Source organism: Acomys russatus, chromosome 1 (assembly GCF_903995435.1).
Source record: "Acomys russatus chromosome 1, mAcoRus1.1, whole genome shotgun sequence".
In the NCBI taxonomy this organism is placed as follows: domain Eukaryota; kingdom Metazoa; phylum Chordata; class Mammalia; order Rodentia; family Muridae; genus Acomys; species Acomys russatus.
Genome location: NC_067137.1, coordinates 63,918,826 through 63,944,354, shown reverse-complemented (window position 1 = coordinate 63,944,354; position 25,529 = coordinate 63,918,826). Strand labels below are relative to the sequence as shown.

Genomic DNA, 25,529 nt, shown 5'->3' with positions numbered 1-25,529 from the left:
TACAGCCTTTGCTCCTTAAGTTGTTTTTTGGTTCACAGCAACAGAAAAGCAATATAAGACTAACCCATAAACCCATCAAAAAATGATTTTAATTACTGCATATAATTAATCAAGGTACAGTCATATTGGCTATAGTTGGGTGACTCTTTAATAACCCAACATGACTGATAACCAACACAAGAAGAGGAAATGGACTGGTGAGATGTTTCAGTAGCTAAAGATGGTTCAAGCCAAACCTATTTCCACGCCAGGTACATAGCAGATGGAGAGAACTGACTCCACCAAGTCATCTTCTGACTCCATAAGAGCACATGCTCCCACACATACACAGACAAAATAAACACACACAATTATTTTTAAAATGAAAGAGAAAACAAACACCCAGTGAGAATGCCTGTAAGCTGAGGAACCATAACTGAAATCAAAAAGCAAAGGAGAATTCTATCTAGATTCTTAAACAGAGCATTAATCCTGGATGCTTTAATTTCAGAATTCTAGCCTTCAGATCTGACAAAATAACTTTGTAATTTTATTGTAGGCAGCTTCTAAAAGTCTTACGGCAGCCTCAAGAAACTAACAAAAAAGAAAAGCTTCCTCAACAGGACAAGCACTATTTATGAAAAAGCTACAGTGAAATCCCAAAGCTGTCTACCCCTTAGATAAGGAACATCACAGAGGAACTGCTTTCACACTGGAATTCACCAATGCATTAGAAATTCAATAAAAAGAAACAAAGCCATACAAATATAAAGAAGCAAAGCTATACCTACTTAGACAGATTATATACATATATTTACACACACACACGAAGTTTAAAGGAATACATACAAAAAACTTACAGAGCTAATACAGTAACTCAGTCAAATTATAGGATCAACATTCAAAACACTGTATGTATATTGCAGTATTTCACTAAAAAGTGTAATTTAAATAAATTTCAATTAAATAGTACCCAATAAAATGCCTGGGAATAGTTGTAGGAAGGATTTGGGGGTGGGGGGAGACCCAGGAGCAGTTAAATAAATGAAAAGAAAACAATACTGCTTATGGCAATACTATCAAAATAATCTAGGTTAAATGTAATCCATATTAAAAGAAAAATAAGAGAACACAGGTGTTAACAATGATATAAACAGTGTTGACCTCTCATACACTGCTTACAGTATAACTTTTCACAATAGTCAAGAGGTAGAGAGGCAACCTGAATGTGTCTACCAAATAATAAAGGAGACAAAATATGGGAGATCACAATGATACATGCTATTACACAGGTGAATCGCAAATAACATTAAGTCAGAAAAACTAGACAAAATCTTCAGATATTATATGCTTATACTTAAATGATATATTCAGAATAAGTCCATTGGAACAGAAGGGCAGATTGGTAAGCTGGAAAAAGTAGGGAACTCTTATAAGCATAAGGTTTTCTTTAGAGCCATTAAAGAATTCTGAAACAAGTCAAGGGGTGGCTTTACAATATGAAATATAATACATATCACTGGGTTGTACATTTTAATATGGCTAGTTTTAAGTTTATGAATTTTACCCTAATAAACTTTAATAAAAAAATCTTTAAATTTTTAAATTATTTAATATTGATAGCCATGATTCTTTATTTCCTCCTCTGGTTGTAGAGCCTCTCTTTTGCATAGTTTGTCAACAATTTGAACTTTTCTTCTCACTTTAAATGTTGATCCTGAAAATTCACTAACATAAAGCTTACATTAATTTTTATATACTGACAACTACCAAAATAGCATCTAAAAACCAAAACACTTTCCTGAGCTCTGTAGCCATATATGCAGCAGAAGTTTAGCCTTTTACTTGAATATTCCACAGACACATTAGATGCAACATATACAAACTATCTTGAAAGTGTTTAATGTTTTACTGTGATTCTACTTGTATTAAATATGGACATTGCTTCTACTGCATAAAAATTGTCCCCTCACAGCAAACAACTGAAAACATGAGAAAATTCAACCTTTTAAGAGAAGCACTGAATCCCCAGCTCAAAATTGTTATCCATAGGGAAAAGCAAGTGAGATAAACTATTTGAATGCCTCAATTTGGTGCCTAGAGAATCTTCAGATGACAGTGGCAGGGGGTGGAAGCCTAACAGTTGTGACAATCTAGCAGATACAGGTTAAGAGGTCAGAAAGACTGAAGCCTGTCCTGTGGGGCACAGCACACAGGGGTGGTGTGGAGGTAAGAGCCTCATTCACGTATGAAATTCTCTACAAACTGGTTGAGTACTGTACATGCAAGACAAGAAAAGTTCCTGTAGGCAGAAATTGAAAGTTATTCTGAGAATACCTTTTAACACATAGGGAGTTGAGTAAAATCTTGCTACAGTAAGTAATTATAACTAGGCATAAGTAATCTGGATCCTCGACATCTTAGCAATTTAAACTAACAATATATAAAGAGTATAAAACATGACCCAGTGGTATCTATCTCAGGAATTCAAGGTTCGCTTACTTGAAAATCAACCAATATAATTCACTATATGAAACTGAGTAAAAATGTTATGATCATCTCTGAAGATGCAGAAAAACTTTGTCATAAAATTAACATCAGCCAGATTGAAGGCTTTTCATCAAAACTAAATTCTGCAGAGATGACAGAAGATGCATAAGAATGTGATCTCCTTCATAAAGAACATCCTCATAAACATGGTCTGACACAAGTCCCTCCTTTTATCTTAAAGAAATTAGCATATAAAACCTGGGAGTCACGGGTGAATGTGGGACATGAGGAATCTTTTAGTTTCTCCTATCTACTAGTGAACCAGCCCAAAGGTCAAGACTGACTGGATAGTCATAAAAAGCCTTCTTGTTAAGAACGAGTTGAGTTGTAGTGACTGATCTTCACAGCTGAAATATACAAGGTTGTGTAAGTACAAATAAAAAAGTTTTGTGGTCATAGTGTGTCTTATGCTCATGATACTGGATACTACTACCAATGCTGATGTAATTGTAAGCGATGTTAAGTTCTACTTACAAAGTGTGAACTATAAGGGGACTATGGGAAACTGACACTGTCTCAGCAGCCATTTTTATTTACTGTTTTGTTTTTTTGCTTCTGTCCAGAGTGTTGTCAATGCAGAGTCCTTAGAGTAAGATGTTTTATGGAAGTAGGTATATAACCACAAGGACATTTATTTAAGCATGGGATAATTAGTTTCTATTACAATAAACATACTGATGAATTAAAAAAAAACCCAACACCCTTTAGGGAAATTTTCTAGGAATATTAGAATATTTTCTCAACCTAATAGAGCATTAATTTTTTTTTAAGGTAATAGGATTTGGATGTAGCTCACTGGTAGATAGCTTGCCTAGCATGCACAGTACCCCAAGTTTGACCTCCAGTACCATGGGTAAAAAATACAATAGCTAACATTATATATAATTATACAACATTAGATGCTTTTTGAGGCAATGAAATTTTTCTATATAATGGATAAAATTCTTAGAACAAAGTCGATTCATTTTAAACCCGTGGTTTTTTGGTTTGTTTTGTTTTGGTTTTGGGGGCTTTTGTTTTTGTTTTACTTTCATTTTTTTCACTAATTCATTCATATTACATCTCAATTGTTATCACATCCCTTGTATCCTCCTATTCCTCCCTCCCTCCCACTTTCCTCCTACTCCCCTCCCCTATGACTGTGACTGAGGGGGAACTCCTCTCCCTATATATGCTCATAGGGTATCAAGTCTCTACTTGGTAGCCTTTTATCCTTCCTCTGAGTACCACCAGACGTCCCCATCAAGGGGACATGGTCAAATATGGAACACCAGAGTTTATGTGAAAGTTAGTCCCTACTCTCCACTCAACTGTGAAGAATGTCCTGCCCATTGGCTAGATCTGGGTAGGGGTTTGATGTTTACTGCACGTATAGTTCTTGGCTGGTGCCATAGTTAAACCCATGTTTTTATCAAGATTCTTCAACATTTAATCCTCGAAACAAGAAAGCTGATTATAATGAATGTTCATAGCTTCTAATAGAGCTTACAATATGTAAATGGCTAAAATACAATTTTAAAATAATGGAAACCATTTATATATCCTCATTTCTTGTGAACTACAGGCTGAACTCTGTGGTGGTGATTATGCTATAGTTCACTCTGAGAGCCGTAAATAGAACACTCTTTTTGAGACAAGGTCTCACCATATAGCCTAGGTTGGTCTGCCACTCAGCCTCATGAGCTGCTTGGATAACAGGGAGAGGAACCAGAAACACTAGCACCTAAAGTGAATTCTTATGCAACTGACAATTTGTGCCAAAACTTATAATCAGTTTACATAAATCTGTAATAAGAGCAAGCAATACGCAAGAAGATTCTAGTTTGATTACTCTATTCTAGGCAGTGTATTCCCATATATTTAAGTCATTTCCATCAAAGCACTTAAACATGCACATTACCCATTATTTGACCTAGAATGACTCAAATGAAGAACTGAATTAGGTGAATATATAAATTAAAAATAAATTTTAAAAAATATTTGCGGGCCAGGCGTGGTGGCACATGCCTTTAATTCCAGCACTGAGGAGGCAGAGGCAGGTGGATCGCTGGAGTTCGAGGCCAGGCTGGTCTACACAGTGAGTCCAGGATAGCCAAGGCTATACAGAGAAACTCTGTTTCAAAAAACCAGGAAAAAAAAAAAAAGAAAGAAAGAAAGAAAGAAAAGAAAAAAGAAAGAAGAAAGAAGAAAAAGAAAAAAGAAGAAAAGAATTCAATTAAAATTGTAGTCACTTCCCTCAAGACAGGTCACTCATTTACTATGAAAATACTCAAGAAATTGGTATTTTAAAAATAATTAATTTTCATTCTATTGTAAAAAGAATGCTCATTTTGAGTTTTTTTTTTTTTTTAAATAAAACTATTATTTTAGTATTTTCTTCAGTCATATCCCTAAGGCCTGTGGGTGGGATGTAGTTCAGTTGGTAGAGACACTTCCTTAGTGTGCATGAAGCTTTGGGTTTGGTCCTTAGCACCAAATGAAACTGGGTCTACTTATGTATGCCTGTTATCATAGCACTTGGGAAGCAGAAGAGTAATATCAGTTTAAGGTCAGCCTAGGATATATGAAATTCTTTCCCCATACAAAACAACAAATATGTCATATTCACAGGCCTAAATATATTACTACAGAAAGTGAGAAATCATTAACTCCAAAGCAGAGAACTAATATTAGAAAAACCTTTGCATTTGTTTTTTTCCTGTCTTAGAGTAGAACAAGACATCTGTCTAAAACGCCAATTTTTAAGTGCTTGTTAAAGTAGAGAGTAAGTGCATAGCAAATGTAGACTCTAGAAACTAACACATATTAACTGAAAGGGGAAATATATTCTCTCAATCATGATACTAAGTGACTAGTAGTATTTTGCCATATTCTACCCCTTACTAAAACCAGAAGTTACCATTCCTCATCAAATAGACAAACCAGTATATGTATACAAAAGTAAGTTGATAATTGGACTAAAGGGTAAGGCACCCATGAACAAAATTGAACATTATTATTTAGATAAGACGTGGCTATACTAGCTTTTAAAAATGCCTACACACATAGTCTCCCAACAAAAAAAAGCCCAGGGCCAGATGGTTTCAGTGTAGAATTCTACCAGACCTTCAAGGGCGAGCTAATACCGATACGATTCAAGCTACTCCAAAAGATAGAAATGGATGGAAAATTACCAAATTCATTCTATGAGGCCATAGTCTCATTGATACCTAAACCTCACAAAGACTCAACAAAGAAAGAGAATTTCAGACCAATTTCTCTTATGAACATCGATGCAAAAATACTAAATAAAATACTTGCAAAATGAATACAAGAACACATCAAAGATATCATTCATCACGACCAAGCAGGCTTCATTCCAGGCAAGCAGGGATGGTTTAATATATGGAAATCCATCAATGTAATCCACCATATAAACAAACTGAAAATAAAAAAAAACCACATGATCATCTCTTTAGATGCAGAGAAAGCATTTGATAAAATCCAACACCCATTCATGTTTAAAATTTTGGAGAGATCGGGGATACAAGGCACTTACCTCAACATAATAAAGGCTATATACAGCAAGCCAATAGCCAAAATCAAAGTAAATGGTGACATAATCAATTCCTCTAAAATTGGGAACAAGGCAAGGCTGCCCACTCTCTCCGTATCTCTTCAATATAGTACTCGAAGTTCTAGCCAGAGCAATAAGACAACAAAAGGAGATCAAGGGTATCCAAATGGGAAAGGGGGAAGTCAAATTATCCCTATTTGCAGATGATATGAAAGCGTACATAAGTGACCCTCAAAATTCCACCAGAGAACTCCTACAGCTGATAAACACCTTCAGCAAATTAGCTGGATACAAAATTAACCCAAAAAAGTCTGTAGCCTTCCTATACACAAATGACAAGCTTGCAGAGGAAGAAATTAGGAAAACCACACCCTTCACATTAGCCACAAGCAATATAATATATCTAGGAGTTACTCTAACTAAGCAAGTGAAGGATTTGTTTGAAAAAATTTTCAAAACTCTGAAGAAAGAGATTGAAGATGACTTGAGAAGATGGGATGATCTTCCTTGTTCGTGGATCGGGAGAATTAACATAGTAAAAATGGCCATCCTGCCAAAAGCAATCTACAGATTCAATGCAATCCCTACCAAAATACCTACACAATTTTTTAAAGACATTGAAAGTTCAATTCTGAACTTCATACGGAAAAACAAAAAACCCAGAATAGCTAAAACAATCTTGTACAATAAAAGGGCTCCGGAGGAATCTCCATACCTGACCTCAAACTGTACTATAAAGCAATAGTAATTAAAACAGCATGGAACTGGCACAGCAACAGGCTGGTTGATCAGTGGAATCGAATCGAAGACCCGGATATGAATCCACACACATATGGTCACTTGATTTTTGACAAAGAAGCCAAATCCATTCAATGGAAAAGGAATAGCATCTTCAACAAATGGTGCTGGTCTAACTGGAGGTCTATGTGTAAAAAAAAATGCTACTGGACCCATATTTGTCACCTTGCACAAAACTCAAATCCAAGTGGATTAAAGACCTCAACATAAAACCAGAGACACTAAGTCACCTAGAAGAAAAAGTGGGGAAGAGCCTAAAACATATTGGCACAGGAGACAACTTCCTAAACAGAACACCAACGGCCCAGGCCTTAATGTCAACCATTAATAAATGGGACCTCATGAGGCTGAGAAGCTTCTGTAAGGCAGGAGACACTGTCAAGAGAACAAAGCAACAGCCTACAGACTGGGAAAAGATCTTCACCAACCCTACATCTGACAAAGGTCTAATATCCAAAATATATAAAGAACTCAAGAAATTAAACATCACCAAACCAAATAACCCAATTGAGAAATGGGGCTTGGAACTAAACAGAAAATTCTCAACAGAGGAATATCAAATGGCTGAGAAACAATTAAAGAAATGCTCAACCTCCTTAGTCATCAGGGAAATGCAAATCAAAACAACTCTGAGATTCCATCTTACACCCATCAGAATGGCTAAGATCAAAAATTCAAGTGACACCACATGCTGGCGAGGACGTGGGGAGGGAGGAACACTCCTTCATTGCTGGTGGGAATGCAAACTAGTACAGCCACTTTGGAAATCTATCTGGTCCTATCTCAGAAAAATGGGAATAGGGCTTCCTCAAGACCCAGCTATTCCACTCCTTGGAATATACCCAGAAGATGCTCCAGCACACAACAAGAAAATTTGCTCAACCATGTTCATAGCAGCCTTATTCATAATAGCCAGAACATGGAAACAGCCTAAGTGTCCATCAGTAGAAGAATGGATAAAGAAACTGTGGTACATACACACTATGGAATACTACTCAGCTATTAAAAACAAGGAATTCCCGAAGTTTGTGGATAAATGGATTGAGCTAGAAATGATCATAATGAGTGAGTTAACCCAGAAGCAGAAAGAATCAAATGGTATATACTCACTTATATCTGCATATTAGCCCAAGGGGCATGTCCCACCAAAGCCTTCACTTACCAGGAAACTGGGACAGAGGGGAGGACATCCTATTGGGACTCTAAATGAGAGAAGCATGGGAGAATAGCAAAGTGGAAGGATCCAGAGGGTCCTAGAAACCTACAAGTAGAACATTATGATAGGCAGATTTGGGCCCAGGGGTCCCGCTCAAACTAGCCAAGGACAATACAGGCGGTAAACTTTAAACCCCTACCCAGATCTAGCCAATGGTCAGAACATTCTCCACAGTTGAGTGGAGAGTGGGATATGTCTTTCTCACGTACTCTGGTGCCTCACATTTGACCATGTCTCCTGGAGGGGGAGACCTGGTGGCACTCAGAGGAAGGACAGCAGGTTGCCAAGAAGAGACTTGATACCCTATGAGCATATATAGGGGGAGGTAATCCCCCTCAGGAACAGTCATCGGGGAGGGGAATAATGGGAAAATGGGAGGGAGGGAAGAATGGGAGGATACAAGGGATCGGATAAACATTGAGTTGTAACAAGAATTAATAAAAAATTAAAAATAAAATAAAATAATATACTAGAAAAAAATGCCTACACACACACACACACACACACACACACACACACACACACACACAATTAAAAGAGTGTTACAAGCAAATAATGCTGAAACTTATGTAGCTTATGTTTTTAAACTTTTTTTATAAGTGTAGTTCATCCTATCACACAGGCTCATGGCTAAGGAGTTCATTTAAAACATGCTCAATAGCCAGGCATGTTGGCAAATACCTTTAAACCCAGTACTCAGGAGGTAGAAGGAGAAGGATCTCTGTGAGTTTACACAGAAAGTGCCATAGCTACAAAGTGAGACCGTGTCTCAAAAAACAATATATAAAATAAAACACACTCAAGTATAACATTTTTCAAATCTATTCCCCAACTCTTACTAGCCCACTTCTCTATATTGCAACAAAACAAACATAAATACAAACTTGTTTTTAAAACTGTGAGGTTCCTATACATTCCTTAGAAACATCAGTCAAACCATATAAAATAACATCAAGCTAGAACTGCTGAATAAATAGTAACACCACACAGAGAATGAACTGCCAATTACAAATATGTAATTATGGCCTTAACTTTTAAAGAAAATTACCCATGTGTATAATAAGTAACATAAATAGTATTAGGTTTAAAATATTAATTTTTAAAGTACTGATTCAAATCATAGTTGCAATCTCTTAGCATTATAGTAATGAAATAATTCTAAATCCCAGAATTAAGTAACTTTAACATTTTAGCTTTCAATACAGTTATTTATTATGTTCAAGAGAAGATCTTCAAAATCACTACTGATCAACAATAAAACTTCAAGTATCAGATGGCTACCTTCAGAGTGACTAAAAAGATAATAATGGGAATTCTAACACTCAAAAATAGCTCTAGCATATCACATTAACAAACTATTATTGTAGAAAAGTGAAAATATAAATCAAATCTCATGTATTGATTCTTCTAGCCTACCTGTGTCTTCAATAAATTCCACACATTTTTCAACAAATAGTGGTATAGGCTTCTCAGCTGTAACCAGATCCTGGAGGGGCATCCCAAAGTAATTACTTTCCCAATTTCTACGTGTTGGTGGGTTGAAGGTCTTAGTTTTCTTTTTCTGCTACAAGAAAACATATTCAAATTAAAACTATTAACGTTTATTTTCTCCATAATATTACCAAGCAATGTAATTAATACTTTGGATCAGAAGAAGTATTTAAAAGCCACATCTAATACAAATGCCCAGTAATATCTGCCCTGATAAATTCTAATAAACATTAACTGAACAATGGAAACAGAAAAGAGCAGGAAAAAACCAAAAGCTGACTAGAAGAAAATGGTTTCTTAGGAAAATAAGACTGGAAAAATAAGAGGTTGGAAAAATTAAATAGCAAAAGATTGGAAAAATAGTTTTTCAATGTTACTATAAAGGACTAACCCTTTCTTGTTTTGTATGTGGTCTATACACTTTATCAGCCTCTGAGGTGAACTGTGGTTCTGTATGAGCTCTCATTTATAAGAACAATCACCCTTGGTTGGTTATCAACGAGGCTATCTGACTCCATAACTGTTAATGTTACCACCACCCTTCTTCCCCATTTCCTTCCGGTCCCTTTACATTTTAACATAATTTTCTAAGGAAATGTAGAAAACATCTTCAGAAATGTTAAATGATTAAACAAGAATTTCCAAAATCTAATATGAGGAAGAAATGGATTCTTTACTCGGAAGTGAACATATCAAAAACACATTAAACACTATCTGAAATGCAACTATTCATGGGCTCTAACTCAACCTTTCTGGATTAGGTGTTATCTCTGTAGATGATTCTGTTACAAACAGCCAGCCGGGGATCTCTGAGGTATAGAAGGATAAAGTTAAAGCGAGCCTAGGACAGCCAAGGCTACACAGAGAAACTCTGTCTCGAAAAACAAAACAAAAAGGATAGTTAGAGCCCTTCTATGGACAACTCTAGATTTTTTTTCAGTTTAACTTCATCTACAAATTTTACTTTCCCTAATATAAAACAAACCAACAAAACAGACAAAAACAAATATACCAACGCCATCCCCCAAGCAAGGAATGTTTCACCAACTCTAAAAGGGTACTTTAATACAGGTATGCTCTGATTATCATTATAGGGGAAGTTAACCTATGTGACCAGTAACTGTTCTAATGATGCCACAGTTTACATGCTGAAAAGTACTTTGGGGCAGGGCAAATGGGTATACATCTGTGATCTTAGCACTAGTGAGGTTGAGGCAGGCTGCTAGTTCAAAGTCAGTGTGAGCCACAAAATGAACTCAACCTATGGTATATAGAGAAAAAGAAAGAAAAGGAAAGAGAAAAGAAGAAAGAAAAGAGAGAGAGAAGGAGAAGTTTTAGATTAGATTTCAAAATGAGTTAAAATGCATACAATTCCTTTTTGTTCTATAATTCATAGTTCTGAGCCAACAGAATCAATCCAAGCAGTGCTTCACAAATTTAAGAAATTGTAGGGTTTCATTCTGTAGCCCAGGGCTGTCATCCAATTAAAGTATGTTTCCCTCTATCTCCCAAGTACAGGGATATAAATGCCTGACAAATGTAGGATTTTAAAGCTCTTCACAAACTATTGAGATCCATCTCTTGGCTAGAGTTACTGCTCTATATAGCCATTAACTGACACTAACTCAAAGTAACGTAACTTAAAATTGATAAGCTAAAACTAGATAATCACAACTTTTATAAAATGTTACCTCGCTCTCTTAAGTAAAAGAAATGCAAGGATATCTTTTGTTAATGTAGGGTTTTTTTCCCCCAACATTTACTGAGAAGTGGAATTTCCAACTTTAAAAAAAAAAAAAAAAAAGATCTGCCTTACAATGGTCCAATTTAATTGGTACCACCTTTATACTCAAAGATTTATACTGCCATTTTAATCTACCTATCTACCTGATTTTTTGAGACAGGGTTTCTCTGTACTCAAGGATTTATACCGCCGTTTTTTATCCATTATCAATCAATCAATCAATCATCTATCTGATTTTTTTGAGGCAGGGTTTCTTTGTGTAGCCTTGGCTGCCCTGGAACTCACTCTGTAGACCAGACTGGCTACAAACTGAAATCTGCCTACCTCTGCCTCCAGAGTGCAGAGGTGATTAAAGGTGTGCACCTCTGCCACCACTGCCGCCGTCACCGCCTGCCAATTTTAAATCAATCTTATGTTTGCCAAAACATACAATAAAACAAATGTTCTATTTTCAAATAATGTAATATAGGTTATCGATTAAGTGTACAGCAGATAGTTTAAAGTCTCAGTATGAATAAATAGGGCCAGGAAGAGAAACAGTTTTCTTCCCTATCCTTACTGCAGTAACATCAGCAATATACTCACATAAACATTATATCAAATAATATCAAAATCATATAAACAAAAAACTGAACAAAACTTAAGCCCAGTAAGGCAACTGACTAGGCTTTCAAAGAACTTAACAAAGGAAGAAAATCTAGAACTTTTTAATAAATGAGATAATGAAGAAATGTAAAGACACAATCTTTTGACAGCAAAAATAAAAAAAGACTATGATGAAAACAGTAGAATAAAATATTAAGGACCATTATAGCTCTACCTTTTTAATACCCAAATACATGGGGTTTGTTACCAATTACTTTTAAAAAAATTCATGTATGTGTACTACATTTACATCCCCCCTTCATCTTTTCCCTCCAGTTTCCTCTAAAGAAACACACTCCCTACCCTCTCTGAAATTCATGGCCTTTTTTCTTTAATTATTGTTATACACACATGCATATATAGACAAATTAGTATAGAACCAACAACCTTCTATGTCTATTTGGTTTTGCTCATATGTATGTATTTTTTTAGGGCTGACCATTTGGTATTTGATAACCAATTAGGGGGTTCATCCCTGGGGAAGACTGATTTTCTCTCTGAGTCAATAGGCTTTGCTCTCATGTTTTTAAAAAAAAAAAAAAAAAAAAAGTCTCTCTTTTTGGCAGTTGCTGCTGGTAGACTTGGCAGAAAGACGCAGACATCATTTGGACTGGCTGGCTTCACCTTTCTTTCCATTCACTCTTACATGAGCACAAGTTAGTCCTCATTATTCTCAGCATGCTTCTAAATTAAATGCCAACAGATGTTTTGCAATGGCTAGTTCTCAGTTCTCATTTTCCCTGACTTCTCAAGCAATCTTTTGAGTGGACTCTATGAGACCACTCTATTGCCTGATGGCATTCGTTTCAGTGTACTCTGTAATAATGGTATGAAAACTCATGCCTCGCCCTTGATGATATTCTCTATCTAAAGTCATCCTCTTCATAATGCCACCCACACTCTGATGTACAGTCCAATTCACCCTTCTCCTGAACTCTAAAGTAATGTAAAATAACTATTTAACACATCCAAAATTCCCATTGTTTTCCATAAAACTATTATCTATACATGTCAATGGTTGGCAATTCCATCATTTCAAGTTGCTCAAGCTAAAAATAACTAAGTCATTTGTTGTGGAATCCTGTTCTCTGGGCATGGTACCCATCTGTGACTTCCTACAGAAGACTGTTCTAACATTGGGCCTTCTAACATTCTCTTGTAGGAGGATGGGCTCATGAGGTAGGCCACAAGCCAGCCCTGCAAAAGGCTTACTAATCAAACAGGCAGCTCATCCCACCCTGAGGATATATAAGTGGTTAACATTTCTGGGATTAAGGGGGATTCTGGTGGTGCAGCAGCCTTGCTTCCACATGTGACCCCCATCTATGCCCCTGTTAAGTAAGCCCAATTAAGCTCATTAGCTCACCAAGCTAGAACTGGGTGGAACCATTTCTTTGGGCTACTGTCTCCCCAGGAAATTTTTTTCAACAGAATCTTTGATCTCTCTTTTCCTCCCACACCTTCTTCCAGTTGCTAAACAAACGTATAGAAATGCATGTGATTTTTTAAAACAATATTTACTGTTAACTCCTTGAGTTTTAAAAGCTACCATCACAGCATGTATTTGGATTAGTACAATGACTGTTTCTACTGCTATTCCCTATAGGGCTAGGCCATTCTCAAGAGCAACCAGAATACTAGCTCCCCAATAATGCCCTGCAATGCTGCTTTATATTGGCCTCATTCTCTACTGTTTTCATTATTTATTCCCTACAGCTACATGGCTTCTTCGCTATTTTAACCTGTCTACAATGTTCTTGTCTTAGTACTTCTGCATTGGCTGTTCCCTTTGTATCTTCAAGGAAACCCACAGTAAAAGCCTATTAAATACTGAAATCTGGTCGCTGTCTTCCCTAGCCCCTTCCCACTACTAGTCTTGACAATATCATATAACTTATATATATTTTAACATCATGTAACTTAGCACATCTCATTTTTCTTACTTTCTTAATGAAGGATAAGGATGTGGAAGGAGATTTACTCTGCCACAATATGAAAGCTCTACCTAAGGAAAGGAGTTTCACCTCACCTATTTTGTTTGTCAACATATGCCCAAAAATCAGGAATACTGCTTGTGAAATAAACTGGCACAAATGATTATTAAAAAAAAAAAAAAAAATTGAGGTCTCTTCTAAACTAATAGACTGAATTTGTATACAACAAATACAAGTGAATACAGAGATATAGTCATATATGTTGAATTCAGTAGGCATCAAAGATTATTAAAGGCATCTAGACAGAATAATTAAACCACCAACAGTGGAGATAGGAAGGGAATATACAGCTAGCTTCAGAGTTCAAGAAAACTCTAAGTCATAAGATCAGTGACAAGAGTGTGCATGGGAAAAGTGAGTATAAAATAATTCTATAGCCAGTTTAGCATGGTGACTCAGCCTTGTAAAATTCCAGCATTTAGCAGCTAGGGTGAGAAGAATGCTCCAAGTCCAAAGGCAAGCTTCAGCTAAAGAGTAAGAACTTGATCCAATAAATCAAATTTCCTTAAAAATTATAAACATATATTTGAAATATCAATAAAACTTACCATAGGAGATTTTCCGTATAAAAATATAAGAATGAACACTGTGTATGGTTAAACATTTTTTTAAGTGACAGAAGTTATGTTATTAAATAAAATATAGGGAACGGGAGATGATTGAATGGGTACCTGAGTTAGCTGCCTGGAACCCAGGAAAAGCTGGGCGCAGAGGCCTGCATCTGTAATCCTAGTATTTATACTGTGAAACAGGTGGTAAAGACAAAAGAATGAGGCAGGGAGCTCGCAGGCCTGCTAGCACACAGTATGCAGAGTAGCAGAGACACAAGACTCTACCTCAGTAAGATAGAAGGGAGGAACCTCCACACGTGTGTGTGATGGCACTCACATACAGAAATGTTAGACAAATAAAATGTAATTGCTAATTTTCAGGTAAAACTATTTAAAATTTTGTTTTAAAAAGACTAAAGAAAAAAACCTCAACCTACTCTAGAAGGAGGACTATGGTAAGAAACAAGAAATGATCACAGGGCCTAAGGAATGGCTCAGTGGGCTCTTGTTCTTGCCACCCAACCTCATCTGAGTTCACTCCACGGGGTCCATACGGTGGAAGGAGAGAACCAGCTCCCGCAGGATGTCCTCTTCTCTACACACTCATGCCATGTACATGCCCATATGCATAAATACAAAACATTAAAATGTTATAAAATCTGTTTTTAAAAGGAGATAATGTGTGTGTGTGTGTGTGTGTGTGTGTGTGTGTGTGAGAGAGAGAGAGAGAGAGAGAGAGGGAGAGAGAGAGAGAGGGAGAGAATGTGTGTGTGTGTGTACCACATATAAGAATATATATATACCACACATATGGTAGAGTATTAGGACATACTAGTGGCTAAGTTAAAAATAAACTGAAGTGGGGCATAATAACAAAGATAAAAATAAGAAACGTATATGGCTAGCTCTTTGATCTTTCCTTTTTGCTAATGATAAACTGAAACAAAAATAAATATGAATAGAGTAAGAACAGCTATTTTAAGTCACACAAATTAGGCAAAAATAAATAAATAAACTCAACTAAAGATTTAAAGAAAATCCAACTTAGATCAATGGAGAACTAAACAAATAACATAACAAGCCCACTGCCAATGTCACTGAACAAAGATTTTTCTCTAAGATCAGGAAGAAAATAAAGGTATCCACTCTTACTCCTCATTCAATACACAATAGAAACGAGGTGGAGGCAAGCAGACAAGGGGGAAAAAAAAAGACACACAAATGAGAAAGAAAACAAAGCTATGCTTGTTTGCAGATGATATGATACACAGAAAACCTGAGACCATTAAAGAGTGTTACAATTGATGAACTGAGCAAAATCGCAGCATTAAAAAAAAAAGGACATCGTGCCAGGCGTGGTGGTGCACGCCTTTAATCGCAGCACTTGGGAGGCAGAAGCAGGCGTATCACTATGGGTTCAAGGCCAGCCTGCTCTACAAAGTGAGTTCAGGACAGCCAAGACTACACAGAGAAACCCTGTCTCGAAAAACAAAAAACAAAACAAAACAAAAAACAAACAAACAAACAAAAAGAGCATCGATGGCTTCTATAAAGACAAATAAGATTTCTGAAAACAAATCATGAAAGCAATTCCATCACAGCACCTATAATAAAACAAAATACCTAAAATTAAATGTAACCAAGAAAGTGGAAACCATCTAAAAGGAAAACTCCTGAGCACAGAAGAAAAATAAACTGAAGGTACAAAATGAAGATTTTACAGGTTTCTGGGTTGGAAAAACTATTAAAATGTCCACATTACAAAAAGGGGTCTATATATTCACTGTAGCCTTCATCAAAATCCCAATGACCTTCACAAAACTAGAAAGATCTAAAATTCCTATGGAAGCAAAAAGATCTCAAATAATTAAAAAAAAACAAAACACGTAATAAAAAGAACAAATCGAGAAGCATAGTAACAACAACAACAACAACAATAATATCCAATTTCAAGAAACAATAGAGCCACATACATACCACAGTAACATACGCAAGGCCATGACAGAAAACAGACCAGTGGGACAGAACAGAAATCCCCAAAATGAACACACATGACCAACTACTATTTTAAAAGTATAACAAATAGACACTGGGGAAGGGACAAGCTCTTCTGCTATTTTCAGAAGACTGAAACTTGACCCCTATCTCTTGACCTGAACAAAAAACCAATTCAAGAGAGATTAAAGACATAAATGTAGTTAAGTCTTGAAACCAAACACTTTAAGACATCAGTGTAGGCAATGGAGAACCACAAAAGTATAGAACAAAAAAGTGAAAGTTGACAAAGAGAATTACATTAAAATTTAAGCCTTTAGACAGAACAGGAAGCAATGAATACAAAGAAGAGACATGCATTCTCCCTATACAATACAAGCCTCAACCTACTCTAAAAGGAGGAATATGTTAAGATAAAAGAAATGTACATGAGGCCTAAGAAAAAGCTCAACAGACTATGGCTTTTGCCACCCAACCTCTTTGGGGCCATATGGTGGAAAGAGAGAACTGCCTATACATATACATGTATTATCCCTTTACAATGGGAGAATATATTTGCCAACTATTCATCTCATAAAGGGTTAATCCCCAGTATGTATAAGGAACTCAAACTTATAAAAAACAAACAAACAAACAAACAAAAAAGACAATCTGACTAATAGGGGCAAAGGATCTTAACAGGAATTTCTCAAAAGAGAAATACAAAGGCCAACAAATGTAAACTGTTAGTTAGTATTAGTATCATTGCCTATTGGGGAAATGCAAATCAAAACCAGTAAAATGCCATCTCACAAGGCTGGGGAGATGGCTCAGTGCATGAAGTGCCGGCCATACAACTTGAGGGAGTACTGATCTCTACTTCCAAAGTGAAAAGCTGACATGGCGGTATAAGCCCACAATGCAGGCACTAACAACCCAAGTTTTATCCCTGGCATCCAATTCTTTTGACCTCCATTGCTGCTGTTGTTTAGGAGTGGGAGGACTGCCAATACATTTTACAAATGAAATTTTTTTTTAAAATCTTAAGACATGACAATATATGAAGCAATTTGAGATCATTAAAAGGTATACTAGGGAAAAATAGGCTTAAAAGATTTGTCCTACTCAACAGCTATCTTTGTGTAAAAGTAATAAAAGCCTCATCATGCAAAAACAATACATAAGAATTTATTTTTTGGTCAATGGACAAAAATCAAGCAACAACAGTGTGTTCAGCTCCAATCTTCTCTTTATTTCTTAATGCTTTTTATTTCTTACTGCTGGAATTTCACTGAATGACAATTGTTAAGAGGAGGTAAAGTGGGCTGGAGAGATGGCTCAGCTGGTTAAAAGCACTGGCTGCTTTCCCAGAGGCCCTGTATTCAATTCCCAGCACCACATGGCAGCTCACAACTGTCTTGTGAGTCCAGTTCTCAGGGATCTGACACTCTCATGCAAACATTCAGGCAGAACACCAATGTACATGAAATAAAAATAATAAATTATTATTGTTTTTTTAAAAGGCCATGTGCTGTGGTGTGCACCTGTGATCAATCCCAGCATTCTGGGAGGCAGAGGCAGGCAAATATGAGTTCCAAGGTTAGCCTGATCTATAAAGTGAGCCCAGGACAGCCAAGGCTACACAGAGAAACCCTGTCTCAGGGGAAAAAGAAAAAAGAAAAAACACATAACAAAACAACAGTAACAACAACAAAAATGAGATAGTAAAATGACAATTGCCCAGCCTTATCCTGTTCAGCCTTTAGCACAGATGAATTCTCAAGTGAATGGTATGTTGATTAATTATTTTTGTTTCTTTGCCATTTGTGGTTAATAGTTTCCTGGGAAACAGTGTTGTTACCAAGTTGTTGAGTACTAACACTGACATATTTGCTGATCCTGGGGGTTTTTTATCTTGATTGTTATGACCTTCCTCAGGCAAAGGTCCAAAGAACTGTGGCTATGACGGCAGTACATTTTTCTGTTCTGTAGCTACCTTTCTGTTTTGCACTCCATCATTCCTCCCTGAACAGAACTGAGATATTACTTTCTATACACATAGTATCTTCTGCATATAGTGTTAAGAACCTTTCCCTTCATTAAGACTACTGATTGTTAGGTCTGGAGGTGTAGAGCATTTGTGCCTCCACTCTCTATTCTAATAATTCTGCTCACAATTGTATGAAAGACTCTTAGGACATGGGCAGCATTTAGAATGGTTACACTTTCAATACATATATTTAAGGTCCTGGACCAGTACTTCTTTAGGCTCTACAACATGTCCTGTCTCCATATTCTTCCTCCTTTAACATCAAACTCCAGTTTCTCCATTTCTGACACCCTAAATATATTTTCCGAGCTAGTCACACGTCACATCTTCCTTGGTATCATTCTGGTATGATACCACATCAGTCTCTTACACTGAACAATTCTACTGTTTTCCAAACCTTCCTACAGATGAAGGTTCTAGTCTTTGCCCCTACAGTACTTGCCAATGTGTTATTTCTTGTCCCTCCCCTCTGTCTACTGATGATTTTGGTGTTTGGCTTGGTGCTGGAAGCAGTGGAAGGAGTTGATAGGTTGCTGCCATTTACTAGACAAGCCATATTTCTTCCACAGTATGATTGTAACCTAGGAAGCAAATAGCCCTCAGGATTTTCTGTAGTTAAGTTTTCTGTTCCTGATTAACTCTACAGATTTCAACTCCTCTAAAACTTAACTACTAATAGCTTGCTGTTGATGAGAAGGAAGCCTCAGAGATCACAAGTAGTCAATTAACTCATGCATTATATGCGTGTACATATATATTATACTTGGTGAAGAATAAGTGAGAATTGTGCACCACCTTTTATTTAGATGTAAAACATATTAGAGACAAGTGCTTACTCAGGTGGAAAAAAGATCTCCTCAAAAGCAACAGGAAGTAGCTATGCAATTATTAGACTACTGTATGAGCTGTAATTTATGCATCAATGACTGAATAGTCTTTATATTTGCCTATCTCTCTTGATTGTAAATGGTGCCATGATCTGTTTGTGTGCTTTGTGTTAATAAATTTTAGTTTTTCATATAGATATTTTGTTTTTTGAGACAGAGTTTCTCTTTGGAACAGCCCTGACTGTCCTAGACTCAATTTGTAGGCCAGGCTGGCTTTGAACTCAGAGATCCACCTGCCCTGCCTCCCAAGTGCTGAGATTAAAGGTGTCCCTGGCTTAGATATTATATTTTATGGTATTAAACATTAAATAAACCAATTACTTACATATACTTTATGCACTCAACACATACCTTTTTAACTGTGTTCATATGCAAACCCCCCAAATTGTCACAAATCTCCAAAGATACTTCCTATTTTCTCAACTCACTTATATATGGCTTCTCTTATCCATTCTACTAAAATGCTATTACACAAAAGACATGTCACCCTTCTTAAGCTCTCATCAACATTCTTTCTTGAAGTTTAGCCCTAAGTGCTTGCTTGCTCTTTGGCTTGCATATAGGTCACCACTCTTTGCTTTCCTTTTCTGTTCCACAGCTCACAACTATTCTTTTATATTAACTCGATCTGAGCTCTTTTCTCCTCTGGCAGTTCCATATCCTTAAGTGAATAATAATGTAATCCCAGTTTTAAATCCTTCTTGGCACCAAAATTCCTAAGTCTAATCTTGAGACTGATTATGTCCATTTAAATGTTAACAGATATCGCAAATACAACATAAAAAAAAAAAAATAGAAATAAGAGTGTGTAAAACACCTAGCTGATCAAACCACAAATCCAAGAGTCAATCTTGATTTTTCCCTTTCCCTCTTAACTCTTCCTAGTGAATAGAACCATGTTAGTACCATTCTCAGAATACTCTTTTTAGTTAAGTGTACGGGGCAATAATCTAACACATAATAGATATTAAGTAAATACTAACAGAAAAAAAATTATACGCAGTAATCAATGGGCTCTTTACTAATAAGGTTTCTGTTAATAAATGAATATTGTTGATTTATTCACCAGCTATTTGAAACTTTTTTAGATTTATTTTTATTTTATATGCATATGTGTTTTCCCTGCAGGTAGGTAATGCATCATGTCCATGCATTGTGTATGGAGACCAGAGGAGGAGATAGATCCCCTGAACTAGTGACAGTCAGTTGTTAAGCTGCCATGCTGGGAACTAAATCTAGGTCCTCTCCAACACCAAGTACTTTTAACTGCTCAGCCATCTCTCCAGCACCATTCCCTACCAACAATTTTATTTGCCTAATTACACATTCTTGAATGTTACTAAATGGTTGTTACTAATTTTAAGGATCCCATCTGAATCATACTAAAGAATTATTACTTGCTAAGTTACAGGCCAACCCTATATGAATTCAACTGGATACAACAGCATATAAAAACAAGAATTTTCCTGTGTATTGTTCCAGATTACCATGATGGACAGAAAAACTGAGGAATTTAGTGTTCATCAATCATGAAGAAAAAGAAGGAAAGTCCTATATTTTACTACCAGTTACTTAACAGTACACACAAAGTAGTTCATTAACTCTGAAAATGACTGATTTAAGGCTTAAATCCAAAATCTAAAAGGCAAAATTTTATATATAAGATAGGTCACGAACAGTTCAGAAATGTAAGGATCTAATTTATAAGTCTTCTTGCCACTAAGTATCCGACTGCCTACTATTTGTAAAAATAAGGGTGAAAAATTAGAAACTGCCACTTACTGCTTATTGTGTATTAGACATTTGTTAAGATGATGTGCACAATCTTAACCTTCACAGCAACACGGACACAATTACTCTTATGTTGTACCTATTTTGATATTCTTAGAATTTAAACTGTATATAGGAATGAATGACAAGGGCAGAAAAGCAGACAGAGTCCCACTGCAAACAGCTTTAGAAACCTAACTGAGGAATCTGAATTCTGTACTGGTATCAAAATATGTTGTAGGAAAGGGATTAGGTATTTGCATTTTAGCACAACTCCTTAGAAAGTCTGAACTAATGTTGAATGGACCAGAGAAACTCAATTAAAGAATAATTACACTGTAAATACTGGTGATGATGTGGAGAAACTGGATAGACCATCATTGCCAGTGGGAACTTAATATGGTACACCCACTCAGGAAGACAGTAAGGCAGTTCCTTACAAGACTAAATATGAAATTATATGACCTAGCAATTATAGTCCTATTCTAGAAACACAAAGATTCATTATTTATTTAAGGGAAAAAAAAAAACCATACTCAACTGCTCATAGAAACTATCCATACGGAAAACACAACCCAATGCCCTTCGACAATTTAAAAACTGGACATATTCATAATATGTATTATTCAGCAATAGAAGAGAACAAATAACTGAAAATACAACAACCTGAATAATTATGAAGGGAATTATGCTGAATGAAAAAGTCAGTACTAGAAAGTTATCTACTGTTTGATCTCATTCATGTAATATCCCTGAAATGACCTAAGTATACAAACAGAACATAGGCTAGAAGCTGTAGGCAGTTAGGAAGGAGGAAAAGGTGAGGAGAGGAGGAAGAACAATACAAGTGACTGGCTGGTGGTGAAACTGCTTTTGTATCTTTACTATAATGGTGTCTATACAAACCTATGTATGTAAAAATTTCCACAACAAATACACACATAAACAATCCAGAAATTAGGAAATTAAAAAAGCAGACATTTAACTAATATCAATGAACTGGTTGTGACATGTACTACAGTCTGATAAGATGTTACACTATTGTAGCAAACCTGAGATCTCTGTTTGTCTAACACAAAAACCTACAATTATAACAAAATAAAATGTTTAATTAAAAACAGCAATAAGCCAAGTAAGAACCAATAAAAACCTCAACTAAGATTGCAACAATGGAATAGAAGCAACGCACTGGGGAGAATGAAAAGCAGCTGAGTATGATGAATAGCAATAGCATGAAGCACTGGTCCATAGCGACACTTTCCTAAAAACATTCTTGCTCAATCATGGTGAGGACAGAGAAGCAACAATCTATGACCTATTAGGAAAAACCTGCCTTTCTTACTGAACAGGTACAAACATGCCACATGCACCTGCCCTCTTAGAACCTAACAGGGACTTCCTCAAGGACTACATTCAGTCGTACCAATGTTTCTCAAACTTCAGCACTAGAGACGTTTTGGGCTGTATAATCCATAGTTGTGAGAAATCAATTTTGAAATATCAGCAGCATCGTTGACATATTTATTACATGCAACACTCAAACCTAGTGGTGACAGCCAGGCATTGTCACAATGTGCCTAAAGAGCAGAATTACACTAAGAACCACTGGTATAGTTGGTGAAATAAGAACTAAGACCTCAAGTTTGGCAATGGCTACAGATAACATTCCTAAGAAGTCTGAGAATTTTAGCTTAAAGAAGCCAGACATCATGGTAATCTAGGCACCCAGGAGGCAAAGGCAAGAAGATCACTTGAACTCAGTTTGGACAACATAAGGAGTCATCATTTTGAAAACAAGCAAACAAATAAAGGCCCTTACAAGAATCAAGATGAGAAATGCTAGTGTACTGCATACAAATATAAATGATAATCTTAACTGCCTTTAAAATGCTTACAGTGAAAAGAAAAACCAAAAAAGATTTAGTCATAATATTAAAAAAAAAAAAAAAAAACATGGGAAGAAAAATTACTTATAATGTATCAGTATGGTTTCTGTGGAGTTTGGACTCTATAAAAATTTATTTAACTCTACTCAAAAGTATATATAGAAGTTCTGGGTACTAGCTAAGAATCCAAATAGGCTTTGGAAAACAGGGATATGTCCTTTCTAAGAGAACTGGTCACTTTTCAGGCTAACCATAAATGAAATAAATGAAAAAAATAACTGTACACCGGATTCTTGTAGACACAAGTAAGAGAACTTCTGGATTTAATTCAGAAAACTTCCTTCTATAAAACAGTATCTTCGTAAAAAGATTTCAACATCTATAAAACATCTGGCAGATTATTTTATTAATGCCATTAACAAATAATTAACTCCAAATTCTGGAAGTCAATGTATTAGTTTAGAATTTTTAAAAATTTGAACAAAAATAAAAATTTAAGTGTCTTCCTTCTCTCTCGTATTTTATAACAAGACACTTTCAAACAGCTTGAAAGTTTTGTTAAATGAAAATCTACAGTAAATTCCATCCCCAGCCCTACCAAAACACCAAAGCAAAACAAAAACAAGAGATAAATCCTTCAAGACCCCAATTTCTTCAGATTTCAAGAGGTTAAATGAAGTACAATAAAAGCTGAACGTATACTTTCCCTACAATTTATATTGACACAAATTTGAAACATATATTTTCATATAGTTCATTGCCTTTATACCTAAAAAAGGAAAATTCATATTTTCATATAGTTCATTGCCTTTATACCTAAAAAAGGAAAATTCACAAATCAAGTGAAAATGGAGGCAGCCTAGCCAGGAGGTTCCAGAAATTAGCATGAAAAGCAGGTGGCACAGCAGCAGGAAGACTGGCTGCTCTCAGCCAACTTGGTATCATCCAGTCACGGGAGCATTCTCGGAAAAGCCCACATGAAATAAGGGGCAGGTACTATGTTAATCACCCATAACAGGTCACCTTGGCCTTTGTTTCCTTTTTGTCCTGTGGGTGCCAGGTCACAGGTGAAATATGCCATACTTTGTATTTTCCCTGAATAAACTATATGATTTCCCTTAACTATTAAAGCATCTCTGTAAAAATTATTGTTAAGAGGCACAAGAATCTGGAAACTCCAGCTTCTGCCTTCTAGATTGAGATTCACTCCAATAACAATAGTACTTTTTTATTAAAATTCTTTTCAGACAATATATTTGATCATGTTTTCCCCTCACCTATCTCCTCAGATCCTCCCCACATCCTTACCTACTCAATTTCATGTACTCTCTCTCAAAAACAAACAAACAAAACCCTGAGAACCAAAACAAACAAAAAGCTTGAACAAAACCAAACAAGACAAAACAGACAAAAATCACAAAATTTGTTTTGTGCTAGCTAACTACCCCTGGCACGGGAACATAGTTGACGTATCTAGTGACAATTGCAAATAGCTTCTTGGTTCGTGGTGAAACCCCGTGCCTACTTCCCTCTCTCAGTTCTAGGACCCCCAGAACTTGAGTCTGTGCAGATTCAATATTGTACTTATATTTTTAAACGCCTTTTATTTAATAAAGATCGTTGAGATTCTAATGGCACCTATTTCTAAATTTAAGGCTTATTATATTCTAAAACATGTTATTTCTCCAAGTTAAAGTTCTCAATCTATTAATAAATGATCAGTCTTTCCATGAATAAAATTCTGAGCATTTTGCCCCCTATGTACAAAATTATCATAATACTTTTTCTCCTTTAACTTTTATGGAGTAACTACAGATACAGAATTTTTAATATTAAGGCATCTTCTGCATATGCAGTATAAACCCAAATAGGCTAAGATTTTTCTATTAAACACTGTTGAATGTTTTTTGGTCACTAACAGGTCCCAAATCTCTCATCTGAAAAGCAGACAGGCAGGTGAGGCAAGCCGTTTATCTCAATACCTGGGAGATGGAGGTTGGAAGATCAAAAATTCAAGACTAGTTTTTGTATACAAGACCCTGTCTGGGGGAGGCTCCCAGGAATCTATGGGGGTGACGCTGGTGCAGACTCCTGGCATTAGGAGATATGGAGCCTGAAACAGCCACCTACTGTAGCCAGATGGGACACTAACCCATCCACAAAACCTTTAACCCAAAATTTGCCTATAAGATATGCAGGGATAAAGATGGGGCAGAGATTGGGGGAATAGTTAACCAATGAATAGCCCAACTTGAGACTTACCCCATGGGAGACAACCAATCCCTGACACTACTAATGATACTCTGCTATGCTTACAAATAGGAGCCTAGCATAACTGAGAGACTTCATCCAGCAGCAGATGGAAACAGATGTAGAGACCCACAGCCAAACAATATGCCAAGCTCAGGGAGTTTTGTGGAAGAGTGAGGGGGTAGGAT

At 36.2% G+C, this 25,529-nt stretch overlaps 1 protein-coding gene across 3 annotated transcripts in view; it reads right to left on the bottom strand.

The window, feature by feature from the left end:
• Positions 1-25,529, bottom strand: part of Arhgap5 (Rho GTPase activating protein 5) — a 65,525-nt gene that overhangs the window by 19,444 nt on the left and 20,552 nt on the right. For 2 of the 3 annotated variants that reach the window (XM_051145916.1, XM_051145907.1), the window contains exon 3: positions 9,516-9,663. In XM_051145916.1, coding sequence (XP_051001873.1) covers positions 9,516-9,663 — 148 coding nt within the window. The remainder of the gene's footprint in view (positions 1-9,515; positions 9,664-25,529) is intronic. The other variant, XM_051145926.1, reaches the window with a different exon arrangement.